The sequence below is a fragment of the Budorcas taxicolor genome, chromosome 21 (assembly GCF_023091745.1).
Source record: "Budorcas taxicolor isolate Tak-1 chromosome 21, Takin1.1, whole genome shotgun sequence".
NCBI lineage: Eukaryota > Metazoa > Chordata > Mammalia > Artiodactyla > Bovidae > Budorcas > Budorcas taxicolor.
The window spans coordinates 27,256,589-27,276,516 of record NC_068930.1 but is presented as its reverse complement, the minus strand read 5'-3'; the positions used below and the strand labels follow the sequence as shown (position 1 = coordinate 27,276,516).

General features: G+C 42.9%; 1 protein-coding gene across 1 annotated transcript in view; it reads right to left on the bottom strand.

Moving 5' to 3' along the window:
* The window catches only part of SH3GL3 (SH3 domain containing GRB2 like 3, endophilin A3), a 105,100-nt gene that overhangs the window by 53,781 nt on the left and 31,391 nt on the right, over positions 1-19,928 (bottom strand). Inside the window, exon 2 of the mRNA XM_052659767.1 lies at positions 282-350. Coding sequence (XP_052515727.1) covers positions 282-350 — 69 coding nt within the window. The remainder of the gene's footprint in view (positions 1-281; positions 351-19,928) is intronic.

Genomic DNA, 19,928 nt, shown 5'->3' with positions numbered 1-19,928 from the left:
ACAACGACTTCAGTTGAAACTGTTCACCAAGATGGGCCATCTTTTGAGCATTCTGACTTTGTCCAGTAGAGGGCACCAGTTAGCCATAGCCCATCTCTCAAGAGCCAGGGTCTTTATTTGAACTTGGAGGTAATGAAAGAACTGCCTTTCGGATTCCATAATCTACACTTTAATTCATACCTCCTAGATCCCCACTCTAATATCCTTTACGATACTAGTATATCTCATATCACAGTAAAAGTCAAATTTACGAGATAATTTACATTAAAATGTTTTCTTACCCTTTCCATGTCAAGAAATTCGTCATCTAGTTTTGTTCCTTCAACGCCACTGATTTTTTCACTAAACAGCTGTAGAAATAAACACAAGTAATTTGTTTGTACAATCATTCGTTATCACAGTATTTGACTCAAATTATTACCAAAAAAAAAAAATTCAATTCCAAATTGTTGGACTTTTTGGACGAAGTACTTTAAGAAAATCATTGGGGGGGTAACCATAGCTAAGAATATGGGAAAAAACACACCCCTCACTCGTTCAACAGACACCTACTATGCACCTACTACACGTAAAACACCAGAGAAGGCAATGGCAACCCACTCCAGTACTCTTGCCTGGAAAATCCCATAGGTGGAAGAGCCTGCTGGGCTGCAGTCCACGGGGTCGCGAAGAGTTGGACGCGACTAAAGCAGCTTAGCAGCAGCAGCAGCATATGTGAAACACAGGCAGTTTCTCTAGTAGAAACATAAATAAGATCTTTTATCTCTGCTGCAGCAAGTGGGATCTTTACTTGTGGCATGTGGGATCTAGTTCCCTGACCAGGGATCGACCCAGGCCCCCTGCATTGGGAGTGTGGAGTCTTAACCACTGGACCACGTTATTTTGAACACACTAAGGTTCATCTGTGTTAAGGAGGAGATGGAGAATGAATGGCATAACTGACTTAATAAGGTATGAGAAGTATCTGCTTTATGTAATTAGGGGTAACTACTAAAAGCTCAAAACAATTAATATACATATAATACTACGAGTTATAACCATACCAGCACATCAGTGGAAAATCAACGATTTCCTATCCAAAAGAAAACAAGGATAAAGGATATTCAGGAGAACATAAAAGGTGACAAGTGGAAACTACAAAATTAAGATAGTAATCACAAGTCCAAAAAGGTCAGTAATCATTATCTACAACTAAGTTCAACACATGAAAGGATAATGAATAGAGTTGATTTTAAAAATCCAGCTATGTAGAGCTTTTAAGAGACATACCTAAAATGCAATGCACAGGAGAGTGAAAATACTAATAGACAAATTATCTTCTTGTTGTTGTTTAGTTGCTAGGTCATGTCCGACTCTTTGTACCCCGACAGGCTCCTCTGTCCATGGGATTTTCCAGGCAAGAATACTAGAGTGGGTTGCCATTTCCTTCTCCAGGGGGTCTTCCCAACCCAGGGACTGAACCCAGATCTCCTGTATTGCAGGCAGATTCTTTAGCATCTGCAGCCATGAAATTAAAAGACACTTGCTCCTTGGAAGAAAAGCTATGACAAATCTAGAGAGCGTATTAAAAAGCAAAGACATCCTTTTGCCAACAAAGGTCCATTTAGTCTAAGCTATGGTTTTTCCAGGAGTCATGTATGAATATGAGAGTTGGGCTATAAAGAAGGCTGAGCGCTAGAGAATTGATGCTTTCAAATTGTGGTGCTAGAGAAAACTTGACAGTCCCTTGAACTGCAAGGAGATCAAACTAGTCAATCCTAAAGGAAATCAACCCTGAATATTCATGGGAAGGACTGATGCTGAAACTGAAGCTCCAGTGCTTTGGCCACCTGTTGTGAAGAGCCAACTCATTGGAAAAGACCCTGATGCTGGGAAATATTGAGGGCAGGAGGAAAAGGGGAAACAGAGGATGAGATGGTTAAATAGCATCATCAACTCAATGGACATAAATCTGCGCAAACTCCCAAGATAAGGAAGGACAGGGGAGCCTGGCCTGCTGTAGTCCATGGGGTCTCAGAGTCAGACACAACTTAGCGACTGAAGAATGAAAACAAAATTAATAAGGAGAGACCTGATCTAACAACAAATGGAGCAATTCATGAAAATTCTAGTATAATATAATCTGCCTAACAGCATAACTTAGAAAAAAAATAAAGCAAAAACTGAGAGAAATAACTGAAATAACAAATCCACAATCATTAAGGAGATTTTAGCACAACTCTCTCAGAAAACTGGCAGATCAAACATGATTAAAAGAAAATAACTTGGAAGGGATACAGATAGTTTTAATGATCAAATTAATATCCTTGATAAAATATGCACAAATATATATATCCCTCCAACTAATAAACAGATAATATATAGTCTTTGGAAGTACAGATAGAACATTAGAAACAGTGATCATTTACTAGGTCACAAATCAGTCAATACCACACAGAACACATTTTTAACCATAATTCAGTTAAATTAGAAATCAATCCAATATAAATAAATATGCAGGTATAAAGTTTTAAAATTCAGTCCTAAATAACGAGTTTAAAAGGAAGTCCCAAGAGGAGTTATCCAAAAAAAAAATTTAATAATGAAGATACATCAAAACCTGTGAGATGCAGCAAAATCAGTGTTTTGAAATCAATCTGTTACTTTAAATTCATTAAAAAAAAAATCACCTCCATGTTTCAAACTGATACATGTCATTCAATCTAATTCAACAAACATCTGAAAGTCTACCAACTAGGTCAATATGCTAAACGTACAAAGATCAATCAATCTAAATACAATTTCAGGTCTTCCCTAACAGCAGCAGCTGGTGGCTCTGTGGTAAAGAATCTGCCTGCCAATGCAGGGGACATGGGTTCGATCCCTGGTCCTGAAAGATCCCATATGCCGCAGAACAACTAATCTCATGCATCACAACTGCTGAGCCTGTGCTCCAGAGCCCGGGCACCACAGCCACTGAGCCCACACGCTGAACTCCTGAAGCCTGTGCTCCGCAGCGAGAGAAGCCACCACAGGGAGAAGCCCGAGCACTGCACTGGAGAGCAGCCCCCGCTCGCCGCAACTGGAGAAAAGCCCATGCAGCGACGAAGACCCCGTGCAGCCAGAAATAAACAGACCTCCTTAAATACACTGCAACCACTTACACTGAGAGGCAGAAGCAAATGGCCGTAACACAACGAGATGCGGAACAGAGAGAAGCACAATTTGTTCTTCAAACCCAGACGGAGGAAAGCAAATTAAATGGATGAGAAGGTGCCAAGACATTCCCAGAACTGACCAGAAGTGGGACAAGGAGATTCATTAGGAGATAAGGGACACACACACAATGAAGAGGCAGACAGTGGAAGAGTGTCCAAATTTTAATCTAAAACTCTATCTACCCTCTTCAGCCTTAAACACTAGTAACCCCTCACCTATCCAGCTTCTCCATCACAAACACTGCATCTGACCTAAGTAACGAATCCAAAATACACATAGCCAAGGAAATATGTCTCCTGTGATCTTCCCCTCGTGAGAAAAAGGGTCCTGTTGCCCATCAGACCTGTCCCAGGATGGCCTGTTGCTATAATCAGAAATGACAATCTTCATTCACCATCTACTTCTCGGTGGGCTCCAATTTAATCAGCAATGGGAAAATAAAAACCGTTTTCAAAGACTACAACAGAGCACTGATGCAAAAGACACTTATTTGGGAGACATGAAGGTTTTGCTTTTCATCTAGATGTGTTGGAGTTTTAGTGGTAAACGTTAACACAGCCTTGGACTTCTGCTTGTGCAAAAAAATAAAATCTGTTTTCAAAGAACTCTTGGCTTCTCCAACTTCTTCCCTTTTACGAAGCAAGAAAGCCAGAACCTAGGAGAAAATGTAAAGAAGCAGATTTTATACATCAGGATTTCAAAGTGTGCTTTGGAACGGTGTTTTCCAACACATGTGCCACAAAACACCTGCTGCACAGGATACGAGTAAGAATCGTACAAAAGAACAGCTCCTTCACCACGTCCTTGGAAACATGGCAATAAATAAAACTAAGCAGACCTCTACTAAAAGAGACTTTTCAGAGACTTTAAAGTGGAAATGGGCATCGTTGATTTCCAAGGGGGTGCATGTAAGATAGAGCATCTCCCACCCATATCTGGTCATGGGAGATGTCTCAGCTGAGTAGTATGTGCTTTGAGAAGTCCTGAACCAAAAATTTCACCTTCTCTACTGGCTCCTTTTTTCTTCATTCAACCAGTCAGTAGTCATGTCCTGCTGTTATCAGCTTGGAAAACAAGGCAACACTCCAGTGTAAATCTAAATCATGAAGGTTATTTATGAGTTGTTAACATTAGGAGACGAGCACAGGGCACTTGTGAATTCTCTGTGCTAGTTTTGCAACTTTTCTGTAAGTCTAAAAATATTTCAAAATACAAGATGATTTTTAAAAGTCTCTGAAGGCAGCAGAGAGCAACCAAGGCAATCAGGATCTCAGAGGCCCAAAATCATGAAGAAGGGAAACGCGCTGAGAAGAGCAATACATTCACAGCTGTTTTTTCCCTTTGGGGAAATTCTTGCCTTGCCACACATGATATAAAAGCTAAACAGAAAGCCTCAGCCTAGAACCTGCAGCAGCCTTGCTGGGCTGGGAAGAGGGAAACTGAAGTGCACTGTAACCTAGGAAATCAGGCTGCTGCTACTGCTGCTAAGTCCCTTCAGTCGTGTCCAACTCTGTGTCACCCCATAGACGGCAGCCCATCGGGCTCCCCTATCCCTGGGATTCTCTAGGCAAAAATACTGGAGTGGGTTGCCATTTCCTTCTCCAATGCATGAAAGTGAAAAGTCAAAGTGAAGTCGTTCAGTCGTGTCCAACTCTTAGCGACGCCATGGACTGCAGCCCACCAGGCTCCTCCACCCATGGGATTTTCCAGGCAAGAGCACTGGAGTGGGGTGCCATTGCCTTCTCCAGGCAATCAGGCTAGAAGAGGCCAAAATTCCAGGAAAAGAAAAAAGGACATATGAAGAAGTAAACCCAATAGGCTGTGTGCAATTTTTCTATCAAGGCTTTTGACAATTCTTAAGCTATATATGCACAAGGCAAGATGCTTGGCTATCAGCAAAAAGTGGCTGCTAGAAGGCTAAAGATCAAAGTGGAGATTTCTGCATCATCACAGTGATCAAGAGACAAAATTATAGAGTTCAAGATGCCCCAAAACAAGGAACTTCAGTAAACACCCTGGGTTTTTGGTTCAAACCCTGAAGGCCTAAAGGCCTAAGACTAACTGCCTAAGACTAAAATAATAAATACAGTGAAGCTGCAGAGTATAATATCAATATGAAAAAGTCTGCTGCAGACGTAGAGAATGAGCTGACCATTGTTGGCAGGAAAGATGGGGGAAAGGGATAGTTTTATTTAATTCACATAAAATTTAAAAACAGAAAAAACTAACCCATAATGATAGAAATAAATGTAATGGTTATCTTTAATGGGTTATCTTCAATGGGTTATCTTTTCAGGGTTACCAGGGAGCATTTCAAGGAGCCAGTCACGTTCTACACTGTGAATTGGTTTTGTTGATGTGCTCATGTTGTTCAAATACATCAAGCTATATATGTGTGAGCTGTCACTTCCCTGTATGTATATTTTATTTCAATTAAAAAAAAAATGTTTAACTCACTCTCCCATGAGCCCTGCATTCAATGCTTTCAATATTTGCAATTATCATATTTTCATGATTTATTTATCCACAAGGAAGCTTAATAAATAATACTGGTCCACTTCTTCCTCCCTTGTCTCAATAACAGAAAAAAAGTTCGTTGTCTGACTATTTACATCTGGAAGGGTCTGCTTCTTAGAACTGTGACTAAACCATACAGAATCGAATCACCTAGATTCAAAAGAACAAAAAGCCTGTAGGCTATTACGTGGTATTGCATCCACTGTGCCCTAAATGCTGCTTTCAGTTTAATCGTTACAGCAGCAGGATAAAGAAATTGACAAACGTCAACAGGAGACAGGAGATAGATAAAAGACCTACAGAAAATGTTGCAGATATTGAATCACGATGGTGGCTTGAACACACACATCTTCCTCTTCACTGTACCAAATACCTTTAAATAAACTTTATATATATATATATATATATATATATATATATATATAAAGAGAGGCATATGACACATACAAAACAGTGCTGAAAAACAAAAAGGGTGCTAGCAGCAGATCAGAAATGGTGAGAAATTCCTAGAAGACAGGAAGCAGATGGGATCAGCAAGCTGAGGAAACGGACCAATATAGACACGGCAGAAAACCGCTCCCAAGATAAAAATTAATACAAAGAGATTCCAAGTCTGAATAAAATGAGCACAGATAGAAGAGAGTCTCTTTTATCATCCAGAGACTTGATAAAAGAGCCGTACAGAAAGCTACAAGGACCGACGACTGTCCAGCCCGTCCCCATTCCCACGTCTGTACCTGACGGCAGGGTCTGAAGTTACTCCATTTTTGGTTCAAACCCCTAACAGACTGCTGATTAGAGAAGAACTGGGCAAATTATGGAAGCTCTCTGTGCCTCCAATTCCTTATCTGCAAAATGTAGAGACATAAGGGTTACTACATATATATACATATATATATTCAACATTATATATGTGAATATATATATAATATATAGTTAGAACTGGACACGGAACAACAGACTGGTTCCAAATAGGAAAAGGAGTACGTCAAGGCTGTATATTGTCACCCTGCTTATTTAACTTATATGCAGAGTACATCATGAGAAACGCTGGACTGGAAGAAACACAAGCTGGAATCAAGATTGCCGTGAGAAGTATCAATAACCTCAGATATGCAGATGACACCACCCTTATGGCAGAAAGTGAAGAGGAACTGAAGAGCCTCTTGATGAAAGTCAAAGAGGAGAGTGAAAAAGTTGGCTTAAAACTAAACATTCAGAAAACAAAGATCATGGCATCCGGTCCCATGGGAAATAGATGGGGAAACAGTGGAAACAGTGTCAGACTTTATATTTTGGGGCTCCAAAATCACTGCAGATGGTGACTGCAGCCATGAAATTAAAAGACGCTTACTCCTTGGAAGAAAAGTTATGAGCAACCTAGATAGCATATTCAAAAGCAGAGATATTACTTTGCCGACTAAGGTTCGTCTAGTCAAGGTTATGGTTTTTCCTGTGGTCAGGTATGGATGTGAGAGTTGGACCGTGAAGAAGGCTCAGTGCCGAAGAATTGATGCTTTTGAACTGTGGTGTTGGAGAAGACTCTTGAGAGTCCCTTGGACTGCAAGGAGATCCAACCAGTCCATTCTGAAGGAGATCAGCCCTGGGATTTCTTTGGAAGGAATGATGCTAAAGCTGAAACTCCAGTACTTTGGCCACATCATGTGAAGAGTTGACTCATTGGAAAAGACTCTGATGCTGGGAGGGATTCGGGGCAGGAGGAGAAGGGGAAGACAGAGGATGAGATGGCTAGCTGGCATCACTGACTCAATGAACGTGAATCTGAGTGAACTCCGGGAATTGGTGATGGACAGGGAGGTCTGGCGTGCTGCAGTTCATGGGGTCGCAAAGAGTCAGATATGACTGAGTGACTGAACTGAACTGATATATATTATATACTAGATATACATGGGTGCATGTGTGCTAAGTCACTTCAGTTGTGTCTGACTCTGCGACCCTATAGACTGTACCCTTCCCAGGCTCCTCTGTCCATGGGATTCTCCAGGCAAGAATACTGGAGTGAGTTGCCATGCTCTCCTCCAGGGGATCTGCCCAACCCAGGAATCAAACCCATGTCTCCTGCATCTCCTGCACTGGCAGGCAGACTCTACCACTGTGCCATCAGGGAAGCCACAGCTATAATAACTTGCAGCCAAACTCATTCCTACTTGATAGACCTTAGTATTGATACACCTTGAATGGTTCTATTCAACCTGCTCTCACCAATGACCCTTTAGTTTCTAAACTCCCAAAATAAATTTTCACTCTTCACTAAGATGGGCTCTCTGGGTATTCTGACTCTATTGACCAACCTCTTCCTCAGAGTTCCTCTTTTCTTGGCCTGTGGAACCTAAGTCTCTTCTCTTTCATCCCTGGATGCTCCTTTATTACCACTAAAGTTGTTTTTTTTTTTTTTTCTCATCGTACACACACTCCTCCCCTTCCTACTCCCAACTCATCAGCCACTAACTCCTATCCTACATCCCAAACATCTCTTGATTTCGTTGCCTTCTCTCCACTTCTGTGAACACGTCCTCCGTTCAGGCCACTACTCTGAGAACCTCCCAGCTGGGCTCTTTCAACCCCTCCTCCACACTGCTGCCAGTCAGCTATCCGAAATGACAACTGAATAATGTCATTCCCCACACTGATTCAGTGGCTTCCCATTGCCTTTAAAATAAATCCCACCTCAGCCTCCCTGGTGGCTCGGCGGTAAAAAATCTGCCTGCCAGTGCAGGAGACACATGTTCGATCCCTGATCCAGGAAGATCCCACATGACACGGAGCAACTGAGCCCATGAATCACAACTACTGAGCCTGAGCTCTAGAGCCTCGGGAGCTGCATTTACTGAGCCAGAGTGTCAAAGCCTGAGCCCTTGAACCTGAGCTACACAAGAGAAGCCACCACAATGAGAAGCCCGCGTACCGCAGTAGAGAGCAGACCCTGTTGGCAGCAATTAAAGAAAAAAAAAAAAAGCCCATGCAGCAAAGACCCAGCACAGTCAAAAACACATAAATAAAATTACTTTTTGAAAGAATAATTTAAAAAAAGTCCTTAACAATTTTTTTTAAAAAAACCCATCTCCTTAACACAGTGGACCACGCCCTCCGTGATCTGACTGCTCCAGTCACTGTCCTGCCACTCTTGATCAACACTGCACACTGCTTCCTTTCCAATCCTGAGTCCCTTGGAGTATCCTGCCCTTTCCAGCCTTTGTACATGCTATTCCCAATGCCTCGGAAGGCTCTTCCCATCTAGCTAACCCCTAACGAGGCTTCAAGGCGCAGCTCAAGTGTCACAAGGATGACCTAGCTGGATGCCGCTCCTGTGGTCCCCTTCACACAGTAAGTGTCGACGCAGCACTTATCCCCCTGCACTGTCAGCCAGCCCCGTGCAGTGGCCTGTGAGATCCCTGGGAGCAGGATCTTGTGTGTCCTCCGCATGACAGCATCCGTAACACTAGAAGAGTACAAGCCAAACAGTAGGCCTCCTGGCCAACAACTGCTCCCCCTCCCACTCCCCGTCAATGCACTGAAGGACATGGAGGCAATCCGTGGAAACATTAAGAACATTGTTTGAAGTTCTGTTAGTGACTCTCTGCTCTGCTCAGTTGTGTCTGAATCTTTGCGACCCCATAGACTGTATGTAGCCTGCCAGGCTCCTCTGTCCGTGGGATTTCCCAGGCAAGAATACTGGAGTGGGTTGCCATTTCCTCCTCCAGAGGATATTCCCAACCCAGGGATCGAACTCTCATGTCTTTTACATTTCCTGCACTGGCAGGTGGGTTCTTTACCATTAGTACCACATGGGAAGCCCTTTCTATTAATGACACTTTTCTCCAGTAAAAGTCCAGAAAAAATTGATCCTGAATGATAGCAAGGAAATAACTATACTATGTCTAACCATGTGGTCGCCAATGAAGATAAGAAGATTCCAGTCAGTGAAATTAAGAAGGTTAAAAAAATTCTCATCATACAGTTGCTACATGGCAATACCAGAAAAGAAAAGCATGATGATTAATTGAAGGAAAGCAAACCTGTTGCTTTAGTAACTTCAAGATAAGAAAAAAACTAGTAGTCTGGGTCACTTTACAAGAGCTATGTGGAATGAAATCTCAGAAACTTAGAAAAAAAATTCCTCCCACAGAGTTACAAGTGAAAGGCATGAACCTATATGACTTCTCTTTGGAAATCGGAAGACACATTGCTCATGAGAAAACAACAAAGAATATAGTATCTAGATTTCTTTTTAAGCCAATAGAGCAGCAACTTGTAAGTACTGAACCTTTCAGAAGAAAATGCTGATTCACCAACACCATCTTGCAAAAAAAAAATCTCCAGGACCACAAAGGTTTAGGCTCACATCTCCCTAATTGTGCACACACTCCACTGTCACTTCCTCTCATGCTGACCTCACGCACTCCCCAATACTCCAAGAGGAGCCAGACTAGAGAATTCCCTGGCAGTCCAATGGTTAGGACTCAGTGATTTCACTGTCAAGGGCCCGGGGTTCAATCCCTGGTCAGGCAACTAAGAACATACAGTCTTGCAGTTCAGTGGCGGGCGGGGGCGGGGGGCGGCGGCTGGAGCCAGACTTATTTGAAAATTCAAAACAGGTGGAGAAGAAATCACCTTACATAGTTTAATCCCTTTCTACAGCCTCTGTCATATCCTCTGGCCCTAGCTGTTGGGTTAAATTTAACTTTCTGTATACCAAATATGACCTCCGTTCACCAGAAGGTTTTGGTGACCACTGGGATAGTTGGTTTTTCCCAACACATGGGCTTCAGGGAGGAGAATCCTCACTAATTTCACATTCAGTTGATATCGGAAATGTGATACCACTGAGAGATACAAAAGATAACAGCAAAATCAAAACAAAATAACCCTGCAAGTACTTGAGGCCACACCAGACGCTTAAGTCAAACTTGGGTCTGTATCTGGAGCTGAGGGCCAGATGTCATAAAAGCTCCCCAAGCTTGGCCCCAGGGAGCAAAGAAACTACTGACATGAACCCCTCCTGCAAATCCTGCACGTGTGCTCCATCATGTCTGAGTCTTTGGGACCCCATGGACTGCAGCCCACAGGGCTCCTCTGTCCATGGGATTCTCCAGGAAAGAATACTGGAGTGGGTTGCCATCTCCTCCTCCAGGGGATCTTCCGGACTCAGGGACTGAACCCACATCTCCCACGTCTCCTGCATTGCAGGCAGATTCTTTACCTGGGAAGCCCACAAGATGACCTGTAACACAGTTGAAAACCTGAGGTAAGAAAGCCTCAGTGCTGCTTGGAATGGTTTGGGTGCACCACCCACGTCCCCTTCAACATGCCAGTCTCGGCAGCTTCCTGGGAGATGCAATTCTGGCCCTCCTCTGTCTCTTCTTCGCAGAGCCTCCATTCTCCTCCAGGGCACCCACCGCGTGCTTCCTCCATAAACCCTCCCACACAGCCCTGCCCTTCCAAACTCTTCTGAGGACGTTTTTAAAGTCCTCGCTTGTTTCCACAGGGTCATTTGAGCTCAAGGCTAAAGGACTCAAATCAAGTGAGACGTCACTGATATTGCAGCCATGAAACTGTAACAGTACAACGTACAGCTGGTCTATTTTGAGATGCTGATAAGGGGGAAAGAAGACGTAAAAAGGAATGGTACATTCTTTTCCTTCCCATGAAAGCTTTCATGACCTTGCTCTACACTTTACAACCATACTTCCTTTCTGGCGTGTGTCCCTGAAAAAATGTGTAAATCTGTTTTTTCACAATTCAAAACACGTTCTTAACTCACTTTAGCAGCTTGTTTACTTAAAGGCATCATCAAAGAACCCTTTAGTAAAATAAAACGATGCTAATGATGTAAAGATCACACTTATATCTACTGGTCATATAAATTCAGATTTGGGTACATCTTCTATTCTCAAAATGTGGACCATCTCGATGGTTTGTGGATGAGGGGAAGATAACTATTTGAGTTAAAAAAAATTTTTTTTTCTTTTTTGTTCTTTTGTTTATTTTTTAAACATGGTAGATTTAAATTCCCGGTGGCTCAGCAGGTAAAGAATCTGCCTGCAGTGCAGGAGACACAGGAGAAACGAGTTTGACCCCTGGAATGGGAAGATCCCCTAGAGAAGGGAATGGCAACCCACTCTAGTATTCTTGCCCGGAGAATTCCATGGACAGAGGAGCCTGGGGGGGCTACAGTCCAGAGATTCGCAAAGAGTGGGACACGACTGAAAGACTCACACAGCCTTGATTTAACAACAACTAGAGTCGGACACGACTGAGCAACTTCACTTTCACTTTTCACTTTCACGCATTGGAGAAGGAAATGGCAACCCACTCCAGTGTTCTTGCCTGGAGAATCCCATGGGTGGAGGAGCCTGGTGGGCTGCAGTCCATGGGGTCACTAAGAGTCGGACAGGACTGTAGCGACTCCACTTTTACTTTTCACTCTCATGCATTGGATAAAGAAATGGCAACCCACTCCAGTGTTCTTGCCTGGAGAATCCCAGGGACGGCGGAGCCTGGTGGGCTGCCGTCTATGGGGTCGCACAGAGTCGGACACGACTGAAGTGACTTAGCAGCAGCAGCAGCAGTAAAAATTTTTGTGCGTGACACAATAATTCAAAATTTTTATAAGATTTATACTCTACTTAATGTTACTGTAAAATAAGTAGCTATATTCCCTGTACTGTACAATATACCTTTGAAGCTTATTTATTTTATCCAGAGTAGTAATATTTTTTTCAGTTCTACTTGCTCTTACCCATATAGGCTTTTTCCTACAGTCACAGAGGAGGTTTCACTGGACACTTTAATCAGGAAAAAGACCTTTCTGTGATCTCAATGAAGATTTCAGAGCCTGCATGCATTTTGCCTCTTCTTTGCCAAACTGAAGCTATTGACTCAGAAAATTTAGTAATTTTGCTTTTTAAAAAGCAGCTATAATGACAAAGCAAAAAAGAAAGTCAATGGATCAAACTCAATTCCAGAACCAATTTAAGGCAGCAACATTAGTGTGACCACAAAGCGTATGCAATTCCCAGAAACTTGCAGAAATGGGGACAGAAAAGGCCAGTTCGGCAGCAAAGGGGCAGGAGTGTGGACTGTCTGCCCACATCATGTTTGTACAAGACGTCATTAGAGGAGACTATCTCCAAAAATCAACACTTTGGGATCAGAGCTTCCAACTGACATCACGGTTGTTGAAGGTATCTTCTATTACAGTGCAAATAAGTAACACCCAGGATGAAAGGTGCAAGCAAATAATCAGGTCAAAGGAAGAGCTTTCTGAGACTCCTCTGGCAGTCTAGTGGCTAAGATTCCACCTTCCGATGCAGGCGATGGGGGTTCCATCCCTGGTCAGGGAGCTAAGAGCCTACACACATCGCAGCCCCAAAACCAAAACAGAAGCCATATTGTTTTTTAAAACAGAAGCAATATTGTAACAAATTCAATAAAGACTTAAAAATTGGTCCACATCAAAAAAAAAAAAAGAGTTTTCTATCAGGATGGTCTCTCTCTCGTCTCCACAGACTCCTCTCACTTTGAAAATGCTGAGGGTCCTACCAGGTCTGGTTTCAACTCTCCCCTCAACTCTTGCATTCTCTCCTGGGAAATTACGTACACTCTCAAAATCTTCACTTACCATCAAGCACCCAAATTATTATCTTTATCCCCAAATCACTCCCCTGAGACCCAGATTCACACGTCCAGCCACCTCCTTAACGTCTCCATTCAAGTCACGCCCCACAAGGAGCTCGTCATTTCCCTCCTCCCTTGCCTGCTTGCCCAGACAGCACCAACTTCCCAGGCGATAAGAGAGGAGACCACGTTACAATCTCCGAAGTTGTGACTTTCGGCTTTGACCTGGGAAGTGCATATACATCCCAAACTAATTCAGTTTGACTTAGGAAAATAATCAGACGCATAACAAAGAGCAAACACAGGCCCAGAGCCTCCTTCCATAGTCAGCAACACTGGCCTCCACTAGCCTCAGCTTGGACACAGTTCCTGCTGAGGGGCTGGGACATCAGAGAGAGAGGCCAAAGAGCTGACCACCACTCCACATGGACCCAGGACTGGCAATAAAATGAGCACTATAATTCTTGAACTGTTGGAGGATGTTCCAATCTGAACAGTTTGCTGCTGGGAATCTGTGCTGGTTATTTCCCTATTGACTCTCAGCCGCAGCCCCACCCTCCTGCATCTACTAGGTGATGCCAAGGCTGGGACTGTGCAATCTACATTTGTCAGGCTTGCATGCCGCTGGCTTCTATGAGGTTCTGATGGTGGAACGAGGGAGGAGGCGGGAAAAGGCTCTGTTTCTGCTTTCAGCCTCTGTTAGCATCCACTGAGCAGCAGCACAAGCTCCATTTCCTAGTCTTGGCTCTTGAGTACCAGCTGTGGGATGTGCCCCAGGGGATTCAAGTCCCAGCTCTCATCACTCCCTCAGGGCAGACCCCAGCCACGGCAGCCCTCCTCTGAAACCCTAGGTTTTGAGATTACAGCTCTTCCTTTTGTCCCCCAGCATCTAGATGTAGCAGCCGCTTCCACTTCCTGAAGTTACTCATGTCTGGATGACTTCAGCATCCCCTTGTGTTCTTTCAATCTTCCAAACCTGGCACAGTCAGAAACCCCTCTTTTTCGTTGTTAATAATTACTTATTTTAATTGAAGGGTAATTTCTTTACAATATTGTGTTGGTTTCTGCCATATAAGAACATGAATCCGCCATAGGTACATATATATGTCCCCTCCCTCTTGAGCCTCCTCCCACCTCCTACCCCATTCCACCTCTCTAGGTTATCACAGAGCATTGGATTTGAGCTCCCTGCGTCATACAGGAAATTCCCCCTGGCTATCTAATTTTACATGTGGTGGTGTATATGCTTCCCTGCTACTCTCTCAATTCTTCCCGCCTGCTCCTTCCCCTCTGTGTTCACAAGTCTGTTGTCTAAGTCTGCGTCTCCACTGCTGCCCTGCAAAGAGGTTCATCAGGACCACCTTTCTAGATTCCACGTATACCCTGAAGGAAACCATAACTGAAAAAGACGCAGGTACCCCGGTGTTCATTGCCACACTATTTACAATAGCTAGGACATGGAAGAAATCTCCCTTAATTGAAACACTTCGCGTGGTTTCTGTAACCTAAATGGACCCTAAGTTATGATACAAAATTTCTTTTCCTCTGTGGTTTGTTTTCTTTTGTTATAGATTTTACATTCTCTGCTCACAAAATATCACTTCCCATGGCTGAAGTCTCTACCTTTGGTTACCATTTGTTCTGCCAAGGAGACTGCTCTCCAGCCTGGAAATGGAAGAGTACACATCAGTCAGAGGAAACTGAAATCTCATGAAGGAGGCTGGCTGGACTCACAGATAATTCTGGGCCTGCGATCCACATAACTCAACTCGCAGATTCTAAATTCAATTTTATACTGAATATTTAATAGGTTAAGAGAATCATAGGCCTATTTTAAATGTTTGGGGTTTTCTCTTTGTGGACACAAATACATCCTAAGATCTGATGAAAAAGAATCTTGTTCTGATCCCTCTCCCTCTTGTGGCCCCTCTCCCAACAAGCCACCATCCTATGTAGTCCTGTCCATTCAGGCTCAAGCTGCAGGAACCCCAGTCTAACTCACCAGGACCTGACCCTGGACAGTCTTGCACTTGTCCAGGACGTGATATTTGGATAACTGCGTGGAATTAATCGTTAGCATGGAAAATGACAAAGCTGACCTCCCTTCACAGACAAATTAATACCAGGTAGGTTACACCAGCGTGAGATAATTCTCGCCAGATCTCTCATGTCTCTGCATGTCTTGCAAGCAGAGGCTTCACTCCCTTTGTCCCAGGCTATCTTCTCAAGGATGCCCACACAGCGACCAGTCTTAGAAGATATGATGTTTCTCTCCAGGGAAAAGGACAGATGTGTTGTGTGCACACATGAAGCAACTTGGCACACAGGCACACAAACACACCCATCTTTTTTCCTGGAGAGAAACATCATATCTTCCAAGACTGGTCGCTGTGCAAACATCCTTGAAAAGACAGTCTGGGGAAAGGGAGCAAAGCCTCTGCTTGTAAGACAGAAATAAAAGAGGGTGTCTCCCTTTGGAGCAAAGGTAAGGCAAGCTTACTGCCCATAACAAAACGTTCAGGTTCCCTAGGCTCAGGATTCCTCTCCCACAACACAATCTACTTTGTGTACAGGAGTTACGTGACCCTCTTCACATGTCTTACGGGAATTCGGTCTTGGAAACTAGCACTAGAAAATTCTGCTAGTCTGGCTACTACTATTTTTGTGAGTAATAAACTCATTTGTCAGGGCTTCCCAGAGGGCACTAGTCGTTAAAGGACCTGCCTGCCAAAGCAGGAGACTGAGAAACTTGAGTCAATCCCTGGGTCAGGAAGATGCCCTGGAGAAGGTATGGCAACCCGCTCTAGTATTCATGCCCAGAGAATCCCATGGAGAATCCCTGGCGGGCTACAGTCCATAGGTCGCAAAAAGTCGTACACGACTTAGTGACTTAGCACACACACATGCAAAGTCATTTGTCTCTGACCCAGAATCCTTGTATCTTTTGCAGCATTCATGAAATGGAACAAGCTAGCTTATTAGCTTGCAAGCAGAGGAAAGTTTCAGACACTCCACAGTTTTTAGCACACATCAGCTAATGTGAAAACAAAAACTATCACGCTTTAGAGGATGAAGTAAAGAACTGCTTCATAATTTGGAACTGGGAAAAATGTCTTAAACAAAATACATGAAAGGAATATCAAAGAGGGAAAAAATAGATAAATTTGACTACACTAAAGTTAAGAAAGTCCATTCACCAATGGACACTATTAGGACAGTGGAGATGATGTTCACAATAATAAAAAAAAAAAATTGATGTACAACTGACAAAAGTAAATGCAGAACAAACATATATCCTGTAAATCAGTAAGAAAAACACATAAAATCTGATAGAAAAATTGGCAAAATAATTGAGTACAACCTTCACAAAAAGGAAACCCAAGGGCCAATAAACAGAAAAAGGTGCCTAGCCTCATTCAAAATCAACAAAATAAAAATGAAAGCACCATGGAAAATCATTTGGGAAAACAGTTTGCCATTATTTAATGATGGGCACCACAGGACCCAGCCATTCCTAGCAGCATTATCAGTACTAGCCCCAAACTGAAATAACTCAGAAGCCTACCAACAGGAAAATGGATAAATAAATCAGGTATTTTATACTGAAATAACTCAGAAGCCTACCAACAGGAAAATGGATAAATAAATCAGGTATTTTATACCCCAATAAAACTGAACGAACTACAGCTACATGAAACAGCATGGATGGCTCTTACAAAATAAACGTTGAGTTGAAAAGAAGTCAAACACAGAAGGGAATATATATCACACCTTGTATTTATAAGTTAAAAAAAAAAACAGGCAAAAGTAACCCATTGTACTTAGGGATGTTTGGGTTGTACAATTATAAATAAAAGCAATATGCAATGGGCTAAGAAAGGCAGGATAGCAACCGCTTTTAGGGAGAGAGAGGGGTATATAACTCTGAGAAGCTACATGGGGACAGGTGGTGTCTGGGATGCTAGCAATGTACCGTCTTGTTCTTGATGGGATTACACCAGTATTCAGTCTACAAATAAACCAACAATCTGTATGTTTTATACCCTTAAAAATTAGTAAATATATACCAAAAAGACTGAGGAAACAATATCCAGGTCATGAAATTGAACTCAGCCCGTAAACCAGAAGCTCACACATAGCCCTTTCCAACTCAACCCTCTCCCCTACCTCATAGGTTATCACTATTCTGACTTTTGGGCTTCCCTGGTGGCTCAGACAGTAAAGAATCTGCCTGCAATGCGGGAGACCTGTGTTTGATTCCTGGGTCGGGAAGATGCCCTGGAGAAGGACATGGCAATCCACTCCAGGATTCTTGCTTGGAGAATTCCATGGATGGAGAAGCCTAGAGGGCTACAGTCCATGGGGTTGCAAAGAGTCGGACATGACTGAGTGACTAACTCTTTCACTCTCACTTTTAACTTTTACCCTAAAGCGTACATTATCAAATACTATGGTTTACCTCGGTCTGCTTTTGATTTTTCCCTAAACGAAATTGATAAAATATTTGCATTTGAGTCTGAAAATTATTCTTGATAAATCAACTCACTCCTGTGATGCAAATGCTTCTTTGAACATAATATTTTTGTAATGAATCAAAGAGTTCAGTTGAAACAGAACTTTACAAATGTGTGTAGATTCATGAGAACAGCAACTGAAATTAAGCAAGAGAACCTTATCCATGGGATTCCCTGATAGCTTAGTTGGTAAAGAATCCATCTGCAATACAGGAGACCCCGGTTCAATTCCTGGGTCGGGAAGATCCCCTGGAGAAGGGAAAGGCTATGTGCAGATTCATGAGAACACCAACTGAAATTAAGCAAAGGAACCTTATCTATGACATTAACTCAGTGGTGTTCATTTGAATTTTACTGGATTAGCAGTTTTATTTGCATTTAAGTTGAATTAAGTTTGGAGTTCATGCTTAAAACTATAAGCATAAGTTAACAGTTTCAAGTTCATCCATATTTAAGTAACAATATAATAAACTAAATTTAACTCGACACATGGAGTCCCTTATAAAAAGGGGTCTGATGTTCACACAGATTTGAGAAACCCTGCCTAGGAATTGCCCACCCCCCTCCCCACGCACAATTCTCCCATCTCACTCTACTGCCTACACCCTACTCCACCTTTACCCCAAGACAAAACCACAACTTGCTTTTTACAGCTGGGAACATTTAAGCAAAATGCTTTCCAAACCACCCATGTCATCTCTGTGAAGTATGTCAGGCACTCTGCATGTCAGCTTTGGAATTCATTCCAATTCCATTTGTCATATAGGTGATCAAAGCTGGGAACCAAAATCAGGCACAAGCAACTAAGGGAAGTGTGCAAACAGTTTATTTGGGCCGGGTGACAGATCTTTGAAACGCTAATGACAATTACCCACAGCTCATGCTTTGGCACTGCAGCTGCTTCCCTACGAGCTCAAGAGTAGAAAGCCCTCACCCGGTGCTTTTCTTGCCTACTGCCGCTGTAAAAAATTACCAAAACCTTAGGGGTTTAAAACAACACAGATTGAGACTTTCCTGGTGGTCTAGTGTTTAAGACTTTGTGTTCCAAGGCAGGGAATGAGAGTTCGATCCCTGATCACAGATCTAAGATCCCATAAGTCTCTTGGCCAAAAAAACATAAAACAGAAGCAATATTGTAACAAATTCAATAAAGACTTTTAAAATGGCCCACATCGGAAAAAAAAAAAAATCTTGAAAAAATAAAAAAAATAAAACACAGAAGTCTACAGTTGGTGTTTCCAGGCTAATATAAGTTGCCGGCATGGCTGGTTTCTTTCAGAGGCTTGGGGGAGAAAGCGTTTCTTTGCCTCTTTGCGCTTTTAGAGGTCATATTCGCCTGCATCCTTCGCCCCTGACCCCTTCCTCGCAACCCTCCAATCTTCTGCTTCCACCTTCACTTGGCCTTCTCCTCTGTCCTGCCTCTGTCTTATTAAGGACTCTGTGATTACATCACACCCAACCAGGAAATTCAAGATAATGCCCCCATCTCAAGATCCTTAACTTAATTGATAACAAGCAAGGCCTGTGGGGCTCCTGGGCAAAAGCCTTTCTGTGTCCATTTGTTTGATTACAGGAAACAACCTTCATTCAGCTTCCATGAGCTTCCATGAGTTTCAATGGGCAGATTCGAGTATTTGTTAATTAGGGAAGGGGCGGAATGCGAGACCAGGGAGAAACAAGCAGCCTTGGGGCAAGGTCCTGGTTCCCCATCAAGGGATACTCACAACAGTATCTTTGAGGTGTTCTGCAGATACTGAAACCCCCTGCAGGGGGTTAAGGAAGAAGTTAATGATTAATGATGGTATACTGCCCACAAGCAGGTAGACCCCAGACCAGCTGGACCTGAAGATTGAGGATGCTGACTCCTTCTTATCTCACCATCCACCCATCAGAAGAATGTCCACGAGCTGACGATATCTTCTTTGAAAAATTACTATAAGACTTCTCACTATCCTCTCCAAGTGGACACATAGTTTTTCAAGGCAGGATCCTGCTGTGTCCCCATTTGCCTGGCAAAGCAATAAAGCTATCCTTTTTCTGTGTGTGCTAAGTCACTTCAGT